This window comes from Magnolia sinica, chromosome 1 (assembly GCF_029962835.1).
Source record: "Magnolia sinica isolate HGM2019 chromosome 1, MsV1, whole genome shotgun sequence".
Classification (NCBI taxonomy): Eukaryota; Viridiplantae; Streptophyta; class Magnoliopsida; order Magnoliales; family Magnoliaceae; genus Magnolia; species Magnolia sinica.
In genome coordinates, this window is record NC_080573.1 from 136297993 (window position 1) to 136314516 (window position 16524).

The 16524-nt window shown below is 38.1% G+C and overlaps 1 protein-coding gene across 1 annotated transcript; it reads left to right on the top strand.

Moving 5' to 3' along the window:
* The first annotated feature begins 202 nt into the window (after positions 1-202).
* LOC131219540 (uncharacterized) lies at positions 203-16089 on the top strand. Its single transcript, XM_058214741.1, has 3 exons — positions 203-742; positions 4460-4789; positions 15881-16089. Exons 1-3 carry the CDS (start codon positions 479-481, stop codon positions 16022-16024), a joined length of 738 nt encoding a protein of 245 aa, XP_058070724.1. The 5' UTR covers positions 203-478; the 3' UTR covers positions 16025-16089.
* Positions 16090-16524: the final 435 nt, after the last annotated feature.

The window sequence follows — 16524 nt, forward strand, 5'->3', positions numbered from 1 at the left end:
TCAGGGTTTTCATGTGTGTCAGATTTTATACTGGTCTCTTTGATATTGTATTTTAGGGCACAAATGATGATGATCATCCATCTCTTAAAAGATTTATTACGACACTAATTTTTTTTTAAATGATTTTAGAGAGTTGGGTCTCTCAAATTGGACGGTGATAGATGATCTTTTAAGGGTTAATCTCTTAAATCCAATGGTGGTCCACCATGTAGTGACCATTGGGAGTTATAGCTGTTGGGTTTTTCTCATAATATATATCTTTTTTAAAGCTTATACCGCTCTTTTTAGGATTTAAATCTCTTGAATTTGGATTTCATGATGATGATTATGATCATTACATTTCGGATTTTTTAGCTGATTTTTTCTTTTAATTTTTTAATTTTTTATTTTGCATTGTTATAAAATCAGGAAATCATTTTGTGAAAGTGAAAATAAGTCCAATTTCTGCTCATATTCCCATTTGGTGGTGACCATATTCATGGAATTCCTCCGCCTCGATGGGATCGCCTCGGCCAAAGATGTGGAACCCAGCGAAGCATTCCAAATCTCTCACAGTGCCAGCACACCACGGCGTGAGCTTAAAGAGCAGGACCTTCTCCGGCAACTTGAGGAGAATTCTGGTAATAATCCTGATTGCACCGTTGATTGCACCCTAAAGCTGGGTCTCTCTTCAGAAACGACATCCCAACCGTTGAGAGACGATCAAAAGCCTCGATTCGATGCCAAGAACATTTACTCACAGGTATATTCGACGCCGCAACCGACAAAATTCATGCCTTTTCATCATTCACTAAATTCGATCGATCTTTCACCTTTTCTAGACTGTTCTAGAAGTAATTGATCTTCAGAAATTATGTTCTAAGCATGACTAGTACTCTTTTAATTTATAATTCTTAATAAATCACAACATTTAACTTAAAGGCAATTAGCTATCATGGAAAGATTTTTCATGTTCTTTGATCATGGAAGGTTTTCCTTTTCTCATGGCACTCCTTTCTCTACTGTCATATCTTCCTTGTGGGCTGGACAATTACAACCATTTTCAAGAGTGGATTCTCATCTGCCGTATCCGTGGCATAAATTTATGTGATCCGGACAGTTCAAATCATGGACCCTACTATAAGTGGAGCATAATCAGAATTCAGGTAGATTGAACGATCTTAACCGTGTAACTTCACTCTTTGAACTCACTATTTTATTTCGACCATCGATTTATACCCATTAATTTAATGGTTAGGATTGCTTGTCGGTATATCTTTTGGCCATGCTTGATTTTCAATGGACCTGCAATTTCGATGGCTGGGATTGATGTGCATGCAAGCCAAGTGTACGGTGGATGAGAATCGTGAGACAGCTTAAAGTAGGTGGTGAATCACCATAGCCTTGTTGTTTTCTCGTTGTGGAAAGACTTTCTATTCATCGGTTTTTCTATCACGCAGAGAGGTTTGCTACAGTACAACCCCCATGTATTGCTAGTTATCACGTAGGGACTGTGAAGGGTCTGGGGTCATTTTGAAATGATCTAGGCATTTTATATGAATGCCCTTGCCAGGGATAAAATACCCAAGAAAAAAAAAAAAAACTGATTGAAAGTTCTTATCAATGGCCAGCAAACCAATGGGTAAAGGAGACGGTCCACATTCAAAGAAAAAGGGTTGGATGATCGAGATATTCCAATCTGCTACTATCCATACTTAGGTCCATCATGTAAACCGTTTAGATCATTGAAACATGACCTCAGATCCAATGGCTTTAATGTAGAAGCGAAAAAAAAAAAAGAAGCAATACGTGGGGTTGCACGGTAGCAAGCTTCTCATGTGAATGAGAATGTACGATAGCAAGCTTCTCGTGCACCTCTACACGCGGCCACCCCTATCAGGTCGGGTCCACCGAGAAGACAATCTCGCCAAAACATCGGGTCCTTCAACTATCGGTTGGGCCATGTATGTGAAAAGACAGTGACTGGTGGTCTCACCGATAGTTTAACGGGCGCGGATTGCGTCCTACCCCACCAGGACTGGACGCGGATTACGTCCTACACCCGCTTGATTCAAAACTTCTGTGGCCCGAGAGGTTTGTAAGTATTTCATCCTCCTTGTTTCATGTAGTGTGGTCCACTTGAATATTCGATCTACTTCATTTTTGGAAAAGTGGCCTAAAATGATTTTTCAAAATGGATGGACGGCGTGGATAAAATACATACATCATAGTGGGTCCCACAGAGCTCTTGCCAGGACCGTCCGTCTCTAGCTAGGTCCTGGTGGGTAGTACCCACTCCCCAGGCTGGTTTAACGGCCAGATTCTTTTTTCAGACCATCCATTTGGAAAGACCCACCAGATACACGAGTCCAATGACCTGCACGGGCTACACGTGGGCATTATGGGCCCAAAGCAAGCCTGGACAAGCTGAAAAATCGGGAGAAAGAAATCTCGAGGACAAATCCTCGGGCTCTTTTATCTCACTTTGGCCATATTTCGAGTGTCTTTTTGCTTCTCATAATGATTTTATTTCGCCTCGTGTCAGCAATCTTATCTTTCTAAAAAGGAATCTTTAAAATTTGCCGGTGGTCAAAACAGTCGCATGCGGGATCCGGTAAGGACCCGGATTGCGTGGTGACCCGAGCACAACGTAGCTACGTGATGTAAGGAATCTGTGAGCACCGTGATGTATGTGTTTTATCCACGCCATCCATCTATTGTTCCGGCCAATTTTAGAGCTTGAGCCCAAAATCAAAGCACATCCAAATCTCAAGTGAACCACAAGAAATATTTCAGATTGAATGCTTATTGTCTAAAACTTCTTGGACCCAAAGTCTTGAATCAAACCGATATTAATTTTTATCTTCATACAGGCATGGGTGATCTTATGAACAGATTAGATAACAAATAAGAAACACTGTGGGCTCAGAAAGGTTTCAACGGTACACGTTATTATCCCATTGTTTCATGTGATATGGTCCACTTTAATTTTAGATATGCTTCTATTTGGGCTCATGCCCTAAAATGACCTGGCAAAAGAGATGGCCGGTGGATAAATCACATACATCATGGTGGGCTCCACATAGTCCTGACACCCCGTAACTAGGTAGTGTTGGGTCACCACGCAATCCGCGTTCATCTCTGACCGTACACGTGGTATTCATCCGTAGGATCCACGTCATCTGTCAGCGACGCTATGCATGCGGTTTTCCAAAACATCGTATTGGCAGTGCCATCATGAATTCCTCAGCGTCTTCTGCATGGATCCGACTCTGGTTCATTGCGATGAACAGGTCTTGGTTCGTTGCAATTCAGCACTGGCGTCCATCTGGGGTGACCATAGACGGCCCATTTTGGAGAAACCACAACTATCAGGCAACCTTAGCTGTCCAATCTTCGGCATCCTAATCTAAGGGCTAGGATCATCTAATCAGTGATTCAGTGTCTCGTTTAGGATTTCATCGTTAGACCACAAGCTCGATAATCTGGTTTCACAAACCGTAAGACTATGTAGGCGCAACGAACCAAGGCTGGTTTATCTGATTTCCATTTTCTTTAGAACATGAAAACATCCACGATAGGCCCCAGTGAACGGACGGTCATGATTCATAGCTGCATAATCATGTTCATTATGGCGAGCTACCATAAGATTTGCTGAAGTTTCTATCAATCCAAACCAACCAACTGATGGATCACCTCATAGATGGACCCCATGGTAAAAGCTTCAGCAATTGGTTGTTTCTAACCATTTGATCCACAGGTTCTTTTTCTTGACCGTTGATATGTTTATCTTCATCACCAACAAAAAAGGGTAATGCAACGGATGGTTATGAACTTCCAATCAGGGCTGTCGAATAGTCTTTTTTAACCAGGTGACCTGGTGGACATGATCCCACTTGGACTGGAGTTTGTATCCAGATATGGTGTCCATCAGGTCGGATCCGGATACAGATCCTAGGATCCGTTTAGTAATTGATTCGGATCCATGTTGATCCAACCAAGATCAGAGATAGTGAAGTCATAGAATGAAGAGTGTGAATAATCAGATTGTATATCAGAGATAACCTGATGGACCTGTTTCTACAGTCCATGGAGTTGGATCTGGATAGTAATCGGGTTGTGTCGGGCCGACCTTCATCCGATCAGTTCTGACCATTTTACAGCCCCACTTTAATCAGTTTATTTCTAAATGTGGCTTATTCAAGAATGGACAGCTAACTAAATGAACTTACCAGATTTTATTATTAGTAGCAATCAGAAGTGTTATACCACCTAGCGCCACCAAGGACAATTCAATCAGTAAATCTGGACTGTCCATTAGGCCGAGCCACTTCATGGTTAACCATGAAAAAAAATATATAATGATGACCTAACGACAGCCCAGATCAATCGATTGGGTTCTCATGCGTTCTGATGTGGCCAGGAGCTCTTCAACATTGGACCCATCTCAACATCGTCAACGTCATTTTGTGATAATCAGGCCATGGGAAACTATGGAATGGTGAATGGAGGGTATGGCTTATACAACAGATGGGGTAATGTGGGCCCAAGCCACATGAACTGGCTACCAGTGGGCCTCGGTGGCAGAAGTGGTTACTATGGAAGTTCATCGATGGCAGTTCCTGGTACTTCTACTCTCTTCGACAGGGATTATGCAATGTACTCAGCATTAGCCAGGCAACAAAACAGTACCTCCATGAGTAGATTCTTTCCAAGGAAGCCTGATGAGTACATCAACTGCATAAGAAAATGCGTAAAGTGTGAAACTACAACAACACCATTGTGGCGCAATGGTCCCAAGGGTTCAAAGGTTAATTTCTTTACTAATCTCACTTTAGATTAAAATGCATTTTGTCTTCTCATGTGTGTTTGGTTGCACCAAATTTCATGAAATATCATGAAAGTTTGCATCGAATTCAACCACTAATCATGAAATTTCATGATATTTGGTGCAACTCTTATTTATCTTCTCAAAGTAGGAATCTGTCAATTGAGATTTTTTATTTTTATTTTTATTTTTATTTTTTATTTTTTTTCTTGTCCTTCTTTCTTTTTATTTTTTCAAGAAAGGTGGGAGCACACCATCTGCATTTGAGGGTGGGTTGAATTATTGATTAACATGTAATTAGATGTGGATAATCAAGATTACAGAATGAGAGGATACATGGGTTTTAAGTTTGTACGAGCAGGACCATTGTGTAGTGATCAAGGCCATAGTTCTGTTGCACCACACCTTGGATGGATCACACGAAAGAATTCTCACATGATAGAAGACCCTATCAACCAATCTTCCCTCTTTTCACTTGAATGTAGATTGTAGCAATATTTCTCTTCTTAACCATTTATTTGCAGGCCACAAATGAAAATATTTAATTGTTCAGTCAAGGAGATTCTTGGGTCATGGTCCATCCATGTTGGGCCACAACAGACAGATGATATAAACCACTGAATTATGGGCCTTATTTGTACAAACTGAAAACCGCAGCATATGTTTCATACCTAGAGTTGAGGATCACATAATTCCTCAATCAGGACTGCAAAAGTCCATATTATATTAATCAAAGAAAATCTATATTTCAAGTAGTATCCTTTCCTACATGTATTTAAGGAAGCGCTAACTGGAATCAGGTGAACTTCATCCAATGACTGTGTTATTAAGATTTAGTTATATTAATACTGAATTTCCAAGTCTTCGGCCTTTTCCTAAATAAATAAATAAATAAAAGATTTAGTTATATTAATACTGAAAATTTTAGTACTTGATTTGAATTCCATTTGTTTCCCAATGCTTAAAATGACCAAAACCCTAAGTTCTAAAAAGCGATATGACTCACAGGAGTCATATCACTTAAAATGACCAAAACCCTATGTTGTAAAAAGTGAAAATTTCAGAAAAACACTTATTTAATGTAGAGGGAACTTCATGTAGCATTAGCAAGCCAGAGAGGACTCATTATCTCCGTTTGTACAGACTTGGCCAATTGCGATTTTTCCATTGAATTTGATGACTGAGGAGTGGATAGTACCTATATTCATATCTTCATCTAGTTTAGGTACTGAAGACATTTCCCTCTCAGAAGCTTCATTCCACAATGATTTCTCATTGAAAGTCACATCTTAGCTCTTGTAGAACGATGATCTATTAGATTATGAAACATCAATATGCTTTTCTCCTAAATGAATATCTAGAACAACACACATTATATCCTTTCATCAATCTTATCGTCATTTTCTTCGTGGAGCATGTAAACTACACGTTCAAACATATGTAGATGCATCAAATATGGCTAAGCATTAGGGAATTTGCTGTACCCGGTTTTTGTTGGAGCTTAGCTCGTGTATGTCAACCAATGCTTTCTGTAATGGAGAACTTCAGGAAGAAGTATAAATGACTGTACCAGCGCTTTCTCAGTCCCAAAAAGAAGATTTGGGACTTCTGTTTCTGTACTCCTCAATATACCATTCATGTAATATATTGTATTTAGATTCATTCATATAGTGTATTTTTTAAAATTAGAAAGTTTTTCTCTGTCAGTTTTTCTTAAGAAATGAAAGACAACAAAATCTTCTCTCTAGCATACCTTTTTTTTTCCTCTCTATTTCTGTGGGATGTATACCTCACTGTGTTTTAATAGCATAAAATCTTCTTCACTCTAACATACCTTCTCTCTCTCTCTCTCTCTCTCTCTCTCTCTCTCTCTCTCTCTCTCTCTCTCTGCGGGATTTATACCTCATTGTGTTTTAATAGCATAAAATTTGTCAAGTACACTGCCGTATGCTCAGTGTCATCCCAAAAAAGCTTTGATAGTTATTTTTGATTCATCATAGTCCAATCAGCCTCAACCAGTTGATGATTATTTTCCTTCAAAATTCCATTTTGATGAGGCGGTCCTAGGTGTGCCAATTGCTTTTTTTTTTTCCATGCACTTGTAGCTGGGCATCGACGCCAACAAATATTCTCCACCATAACAATTCATGAAACTTTTTTGCTCTCGACTAAATTAATTCTCCATTAGCAAGTGAAATCATTCAAAATATTCAAATTTTGTGAATCTCTGGTGAAGAAAATAAATCTAAGTATAATGTGAATACTTGTCAATGAAGGATGCAAAATACATTTATTGTGTATGTGATTCCACAAGACCTGTTCCCAGACATCACTGTGGATGGAATCAAGTAGCGAATAGATTGTAGTGACAAACTTCATGAAAGGATGTGATCATATCTCTTTCACAGTTCACATATTTTACACAGTCTGAACGTCCAAAAGGTTACAATGACCCACTCTCTGACACCACAAATCAACAACTTTAATAGGGACATTTCTCATAACAGGAGATTTCCATCCATGCAAATAGATGATAATTCCATGCATTTCTACATCATATCAAAGAACCATTCATAAGTAGATTGTTCATTTATTGAATTTTCTACTTCCACTTTCTGTTAGTTTTCCTATGCTAATCCTGGTGAGCATGATAGTGTTGATATCCAGTGCTATCATTTCTAAAGTTCTTAGATGCAAAACTATGGAAATTGAAAAACATGGCTACAAAGGCTGGACTGATTCTTTAGTATATTGTTGATGGTAGTAATCCCAAAACAGTGATTGGCCAACTTGGACTTAAAGAATTTTAGGAAGAACAATGGAAAGGCTTTACACAACTCAAATTACATATGCGGCGAAGATACTTATGAACGTCAAAGAAGTGGTTCGTAGAGAGATGCTTGGGATCGTTTGCCCATTATGTATGAACAGGGAGCAAATCTAGGAAAGCATTGTTAAAGCGGAATTGTGGTTGAATGAGTAAGGCATTAACATAGTAGTTAAGGGCGTATTTGGTTCACCGTATTAGATGGCATTACATGGGATTGAAATGCAAAAATCACTTTTTCAAACATTCTCCTCTTTTGGTAACTTTCTCTGTTGGTTTAAGGCTTTAGAAACTACGCCGGATAGAAATTTGAATTGAAGGGATTCTCCCAATCCCACTTGATTTACGACAGGGGGATCGAATCCCTTGACAGATTTGAGCCAAAGAAAAAATTGGAAGCGGATTGCGTGGTGGTGTATTGACGTCACCAAAGCTGTGGTTCAGGTCCTTTCCAACAGCCGTCTTCGCTCATGGGTTACATGGTGTTGGAGGGCCCGGTTTGAGTTCTTCAAACTTGGTAGAGAGGTTCACCTTGCCAACACTTCGAGGTAGGCTAACTCAACGGCGGATTGGCTGGCTAGATTGGGGTGTGATAGCCAAATGGACTGCATCTACCGTTCTCTAGGAGATCTCCTCCCATCATTCATGGTTCTTTGTTCTTAGACAGGGTAGGTTTGGGATGTCTTAAAGTGTCCTGAATCCCGTCCATATGATAGGTGGGCCCACAGCTTTTTCGTTGGCCCTACCCAAAATCTTCCCCTGTACAGTTTTGATGTGCTTCACATCCTTTGAATATAAATCCTTTTGGAAAAAAAAGAAAAAAGGTTATGTGGGCCCTATCATGATGTGAACTGTAAAAATCGGCACCTACAATTTTATATTTGTTTTTTTAGGCATATGGGCCACTTTGGATTGGAGTCACCGCTAGCTAATTAACTCGAAATTCCATAGTCAGCTAGAACTTGCAAAATCTGCAACAGGCAAGGAGCCCAGAGACTCTTATGTTTTAAGTTGACTTCTGATATGTGACTTAAGATTCCAAGTAAAGGACCTCAGTTACAGAGAGAGAGGGTGTTAGACACCCTCTCTGCCCTTACCAGTTTATTGTATCTACTTTGTATGGTACGTTAATCTTAGGGGATAAAATGATAGTATGTAAAGTATCAAAATAAGACTAGACAGCTCAGATTTTTTATGTGAAAGGGTCCAATATTCCGGTAGGCTACAGAGCATACGTCCAGAGAATGTCTAAAAGAAAAAGAATATTAAGAAGAGATACAATGATGCTGAAATGAAAAAGGACTACGTACCATGAGTTTCTGATGTGACGAGATCCGGAGTTCCAGCAAGTTATAGAGTATACATTTAGTGGCAACCTAGAGAAGCAGGGAGGTTAAGAAGGGAAGTGATGCTGCGACTAGTGACGTATGAATGTTAATGATGATGGCACAATCTTTGGCTTGTACTTGAAATGACTTGGAGGTTTCAGTCCACCATAGCTCGAAATGGTTAACCCAAGTGGGTTAAGTGGTTAGGAAGGGACTATAAGAGGCTAAGAGGGGGGCTAAAATGGATGAAGGCATGCAAGCTCAAGCTTACCTCTCACTCTGCTTCTCTTAGTGAGTGTTGGTTGGTGTGAAATGAAGAGAGGAGAAGGGTATTTATAGCCTCTTGATGATTTTTTTGGATAATTGTTAGGATTGTGGAGGGTAAAAATCAGGTGGGAGGTGATTGGTTAAAGGGAAGGATGTGCCACATGGCACACTCTCATAGGTTGATGAGGCCAGGTAAAATTGTAAATAGGTGAAAGTCCAAAGATAAGATGGGTCCCAACACAGTTGTCTCTCCAGGAGAGAAACAACTGTAGCTCAGGGCAAATTTCTCAAGGGGAAGCGGGTATGGTTCTGGCTTGAAAATGGCTTGTGGCGTGGTTCGAGTTTGGAAATGGCTAAGGTTTAGCTTGGTCCTGAGTATGGTTTAGGGCTTAGATATGATTCTTAAGGACCATCCATGCTTTGTTAGTTTGCTAACTTTGGTGGGGTGTCTACACATGATATATGTACTATATCTGTGTTGAGACTCAAATATTGCATAATTTTTTCATTTATATCTTGATTTTATGAACATAAATCATCTTAATATTCTATTTTACTCATGTATGTGTTGCAAGGTGAATTTAAGAGCTTGGATTGAAAAAAAGTGTTAAAAAGTAAGAATTTAATGCTCAAAAATCACCAAAGCAAGGGATGGATCTTAGGAAACCAAGATTAAAGAATTCACATGCTAAAGATCCAAGAAAACCAAGTGAGGAATGAAAAGAATCGAAGATTTGAAGTAAAGAATCCTGAAATCGTCCTGAAAAGTGTATTTTAAAGCTTTAAAGTCTATTTTGAAAAACTGCGCAACAGGAAGTCTATTTTAAACGAACTATGCAGCGAGAAGTCTATTTTGAAAAAATACATATATTTGAGGCGTTTTCTAGGGTTTAACTTTGTACGAAAATTGGAGTTCCCTACTTATAAATAGGCCTTCCCAGGGCATTCTTAAACATTATTCAAAGTATTTAAGAGCACGATTTAGGGTTTTTAGAGGGTTTTCAATTTTATTTAAGTTTTATAAATTATTTTTTTCTTTTAGATCTTTTTTATTTGCATTTATTCTTTCTTGTTTCTTTATTTTTTTTATTCTAGTTATGTTTTTCTAAGTTCCTTCTAGCCTAAGCTAGAAGGGAAGCACATAGGTTTAATAATTTTTTAAGATTGTAATGATTGATTGTTTTAATGATGAGAAGAATGTTGTATGCATGTTATCTATTATTTAGGTTTTATTTTTTTATCCTCTTGTGAGATTCATATGTTTCCATCATATGAGATCCACATTGATGGATAGGCTTACCCTAGATCGATCAGATTTCCTAGATAAGAAGTGTTCTCAATCTGTTATATTTCTTAAATATTCATTATCCTATAAATATTGAATACTTAAAATCACTGACGCTTGAGAATATATGTCAATGGTGCAAATCCATTATTTTCTAATCTTTTATATCATTTATTAAAATATTTAAACTATTTTATTTTCCGATTAAGCTGACTATAGTGCTCAGATACTAGTTGTGTTATCCAAGTCATCATGATTTTGGAACATTAACCTATGTGTGGAACTTTGAAGCTTAGGTGTTATTTTATTCAGTTAAATTACATCCATTCAAAAATTTCAAAATCAAATCATCAGATTAATTTTTATTACTTAGTTTGTTTTGCATTTGATTTTTTTCTTCTCACAATTCACCTCCCTGTGGGATCGACCCTGTATTCAAGGGATACTATTTACGAACCTCTGCACTTGGAGGCAAGCAATCAATCCACACCGTCCATCCATTTTTGGAGATCACATTAGGTCATGAGCCAAAAAATGACACAGATCCAAAGCTCAAGTGGACCACACCACAGAAAGCAGTGGGGACCATGATTCTCATCGTTGAAACCTTCTTAAGGCCCATCGTGTTGTTTATTTGTCATCCAAGTTGTTCATGAGCTCACATGGACCTCGATGAAGGATATATATATATATAGAAACTTTTATGGCCATACAAATGTTTCAATGGTACTTACTAAATCCCCACTCTTCCTTCTTGTGTGGTCCACTTGACTATTGGATCTAAATAATTTTTAGTATCTTGTCCTAAAATGAGATCTCAAAACGAATGAATGGAATGCATTTCTCACAAACATTATGGTGGGCCCCATGTAAGATCCCTCAAGTTAAATCAGTTTGCTCGCTGGACAAAAGTGGTTAACTTCGGTCAATATGTTCTATCAGTTGAGACTGCTTGAGGTTCTCCTTGATCAATCGAACCAAAGTTTCAATCAATCATAATGGAATTTGAATTAAGGTTTTTGGTCTCTGGATAATAATTGACATCTTCGATCAATCGATCGAAGTTAGAAGGGTTCTGTCTGCCACACGATCCACTTTCCAATATTTCTTGAGTTTCTACTCCATCTCTCATGCTTTTATAAACTCAATCAATACAAAGGTTTGACCCAATACTAGCTACTGATCTCCTATCAATAGAAACTAGAAAACAACCGGTTATTCAGATCCATAATATCTGATTTCTAGAGTCAAAGTAATTTTGACACATTATTTATTATCGACAATACTTTCCATTGATCATTGTGATGAATCCATTCGGCATATCAATTCAGGATTTGAGGTTCTACACGATTTTTCCTTAAGATCCATAAGTTTGAGTTTCCCTAGACCAAGGTGACTAGAATTCGCATAATCAATTTATCAAAATATTGAATCTCGCTTAAAATTTAATTTTTATTATCAAACTTCTCCATAAATCCAAACAACAGGTGTAGTGTTAATCCACCACGTTCATTGGTGAGACCCAAGGTTTTTGAATAAGGAAACCAACAAATTATAGTAGAAATTGATGAAAACTTACTGGTAGGAGCTTCTCTTCGCATCATTTCTCTGCATCCTACGGTTGCTTTTTTTGATTTAGGGTTTTCTGCAAGAGTTTCCTACTAATCTTCCCTTTAAAAAGAGGAAAAGCCCTAATTATAGAAGATTCCACCAAAAATTTTGTGGCTTTTGGCAAAACAAAATCCTATAGTATTGGGGAGTCGATTCCCTAGTCTATCCCTCTACCGAGAGTGCTCCTACTAGCTAGGCTAAGTGCTTGGTTTTATTAATTAAGAAAAATAATAATTTATTAATTTGATTAGTCAGGATTTCAAGTTAGTCACAAAAATTTTACAATTACTTTTAAATAATACTATGCCATTTAATCCCACATAATCTTGTGCACCGAACAGGGCCTAAAGTTTTTCAAAATGTAGAAAATCTATCTAATCAGATGAAGGGAATATTAAGATGGAAAATGATTCTCAAGTAGCAATCATCTAAACAATCTATAGCAATTGTTCTTAAAAATCAAAGGGTCATGCAAAGATGCTTTGTTTCACAAACTCATTGTCAATCCTTAGGAAGTAAAGAGGTTGTGGATCGAGAAGGAACCATCGAAATCGTCAAACAAGCCAACCACCAGCCACAAATAACAATGACCAAGGAAAGTCACGAAAAGATATGAGATAAAGTTGATTTTGATATTATATTGTGGAGGATTAGAAATCATGCAAAATATTGGAGATTCAATCAATAAAATTACATGACAAAGGATCGAGATGTTCCAATCCATCAACGATGAAGGGGAAGGACCTTAAGAAGGAAAGGCTACGATGTGCTAGAAAAATGGAAATCACGTAGCATTTTTAGAACCTAAAAGGGTAGATATCATATCTCCACCCTTGTAATTAGTAGAGAGGACTTCAACTTTCATTTCAAAAGTAAATATGGAATATGTCTGGCTCTTCAAGCGGGGGCACTTTTATCGTTTCAATCATTTAATGCGAGTAGCCCCCTCCCACTTTTTCCCTGTTCCGTGTAGACTGCATGGATGACATCTGTTACGGAATGGGCCTATACGACAAAGGCTCTATAGGCCCACCGTGATATCTTTGTAACCTCTACTCCATATATCAGTTACACTGGCTTATGTTAGGACGTTATCACAAAAGATGGGGCCGGTAGATTTAAAAATCAAGGGGCCATAGAATTTTTTTTTGTTATAAATATGGAGATGTGTTGTCCACCGTTGAAACCATATATACCAAGTGGCTTTTTTCTCTCTTTCTGCATGTAGCGCACGCCTGCTTGTAGCTACACCCTTTCTATCTCCCTCTCTCCATTTTTTTCTCTCCCCTACTCTCTCCACATGTTGCATGTGATGTACGCCCTAGTCCTTTTAATGCAAGGTTATTTACACATGAATGTTGGAGTGTGTAGGGTTTTGGAGGCCTAAACAATTCTATTAGTGGTTTGTTGGGAAAATAGATGCCTAATTAGGGTTGTTTAATGTCTTGTATATTTTCTTGTTAACAGTCATTGGATTGCATTATGATAGTTGATATTACATCATATATATGGCTAGGAATTGAGGTATTTTCAGGGTTTGTTTCAAGGTATTATGCGGTTTGGATAATCAATGATTGAGGTTAACTTAGATTCTAAGGCTTGTAAAAGACAAAAATTAGGATTGTTTTGAGAGATAAAACTAGAAAGAGTAGAAAGAAGAGAAATAGAGATGAGAGAGAGGGACAGAGAATGAGAGCAAAGATGAATAAGAAGAGATATTATGGAAAAGGCAGAAAAGGCTTTTTAGAGAAAGTGCAACACTTTTGTTAGTCCCTACTTCACCTGGTGAATGACCTTCCTACTTCAGATAATGAGAAATGGAGTCCATAACTGATGGTGGCGTGTATAGTTTATTGATGACTTGCTATGATTTAGCCACATGCAACACATTTTACCTCCCCACCTGTCATACACATGTAGGACACCCAAGACATGCGAAAGGTGGGCCTCACCATGAAGATCAATAGGCATGAAAATCAGATTGGTCTACTCATCAAGAGGCTCATGCTATCAATCTCAGTGGCCAGCTGATGATCTGACTAATGTACAGGTGTGGCCCACGTGATAATTTTTGCATAATTTGATATGCTGTAATTCATTACTCTTGATCAAACTAATTTTTGGCCTAGTTTAGTTCATGAATTGAGTAGAATCAATTCAATCTCTGATTCCAGTAAGATTTCAGATTTGAGTAAAAAATTCAATATTCTATCACAGCTCTTAATTAGAAACAGAAACCTTTTATTTTGGTGGAGATTTTGGTCATTTTGAATTGGCTGATTAATTCTATGGATTACAAGAATTAGATGGAATTATATAAAATTACAGCATCGCACTCATCCACCAAACTAGGCAAAATCCAAAGCATGGATAGGATGAATTGAAAAAACGAATGGATTGAGCCTAACCCAATAAATCATTGACTTTGATAAGTACTGAATCACAAATCGCAGACTCAAACTCAATATTGAACTCCAACTTAGATAACAATGGCTCAAAGTGTATTTATCACACGACGGATGGTTGTGTGCATGGTCGGGTTGTTTTACATTACTTACAGGCATTGTAGCACTTATACAATGTATTGTAGTGCATATAAATCTTATTTGTGTTTCTTCAAGTATTGAAAAGTTATTGTTGATGTTATGACTTGATAGCTTAGTTGGGTTGGTGATTTGATTAGCTTACCAGCAAGGCAAGCAACTTGCTTGGTTGATAGAAAAGTAGCAAATGATAAATATAAATAGTAAGTGCAGTTTCACTGGACTTCAGTTGAGCCCTGGTAAGTTTTGGTAATTAGTTTGCGTTACTGTTTGGATGAGGAAATCTATTCCAACTAGCCCTCAACAACAGAGGAGTTCATATAAACCTATAGCATGCTACACAATTTTCCTGGTGGACATGTCCAATGAGTAGGACATCGGAATCATGCAAGAGGTGGGCCTCTCCATGACGATCACTTGGTGTAGAAATCAAGTCTGTCCAGTCATTAGGAGGGGGACACATGTTCAAAATCAATTAAAGGACAATGATCTGACCCAATGTATAGGTGTGACCCTCCTGAAGATGCTTGATGAGCAGACTGGCCTGATTGTAAATTTTTACTACTCAATAAAATTTTCATTGTATGCGCTAGAACAATGGGTATGTCTACTCTGAGTAGTGCGAACCTCTACTTCCATAACAATCAAGTTGCCTTTTGATCTTTCAAGAGTGCCTATTGTGTACAACTGTTGTATGGATGTCAATCAAGTGAGTCCCACCATGATGACGGGATTCCTAAAAATTAGGTCTATACAGTCATTAGGTGGACCACACCATAGAAAACAATGGAGGTTAACAAAAAAAAAAAAAAATCCAAAATTAACGGTGTGCCATGTGATGGTTGCATCAGCTTTATTTTTGAGGTGTCCCACTTTCACGGTGGGGTGACCCTTTTGGGCAAAAGATTCTATAGACAACAAGAATGGACCTACAAGCAGAGCTGATCAGTAAGCTTTTTTTTAATTATTATTTTTCACACTCACACACTAACGCCGTAGTGGGATTTCACCATCTATGGGTACTCAGAACCCCTCAACCTGGTGTTGAAACTCTTGTGAGTCCACCACGGATGCAAGAGTAAGGACCTTAAATAATTTTTAAGCTGATCAGTAAGCTTATTCTACTAATGACGTAGAGGATCCAATCTCTCTATTATTCCTAATAAGAGATTCTAATCAGGTTTACTTTCTCTTTCGGTGCGTGGCTTTCAGTCTCTATGCAATGCTTGTGGGATTCGATACAAGAAGGAAGAGAGGAGAGCTCTAGGAATTCCAGACAACTATAGCAGACCAAAGGGAGGTGCAGTGAAGGAGCCCGATTCTACTGTTGAATCTTCCAAGAAACCCAAGTACTAGAAACTAGCTGTCAGTAAGTGTTGTTGCTGTTGCTACTGCTGCAGCTTTCTTTTGTTTGCATGTGTTGTTGTGTTGAGATAATAACATGTTTTAAATAAGGTTGCATGTAGTGTGTATGGAAGACAAATGTACTATAAGAGTCCTAAAATCACAGTAGTGTGTATGGAAGACAAATGTACTATAAGAGTCTTAAAATCACACTCCTATTAGATTTATTTTTATTTTTTTTTATTATTATTATTTTTTTAACGCACACTCACACACTCGGCTTATCTATGCCAGTTAGCTAAGTCTGGGTAGGACTTTCATTTCATTCAATTCAAAAATTGGGGTCCTTACATGATAGCCACCATGCGGGGTCTTGTTCCTCATCGGATCAAAGATATGGGGCATCCATTAGGCAGTGTTCCGTGTGAACAAGCTGTAGACTGAAAATAATGTTGATATGCTGATTAGGTAGGTCAAACCTGTTTCAGAAAAACGGCCTGCTAGGAGCAGTC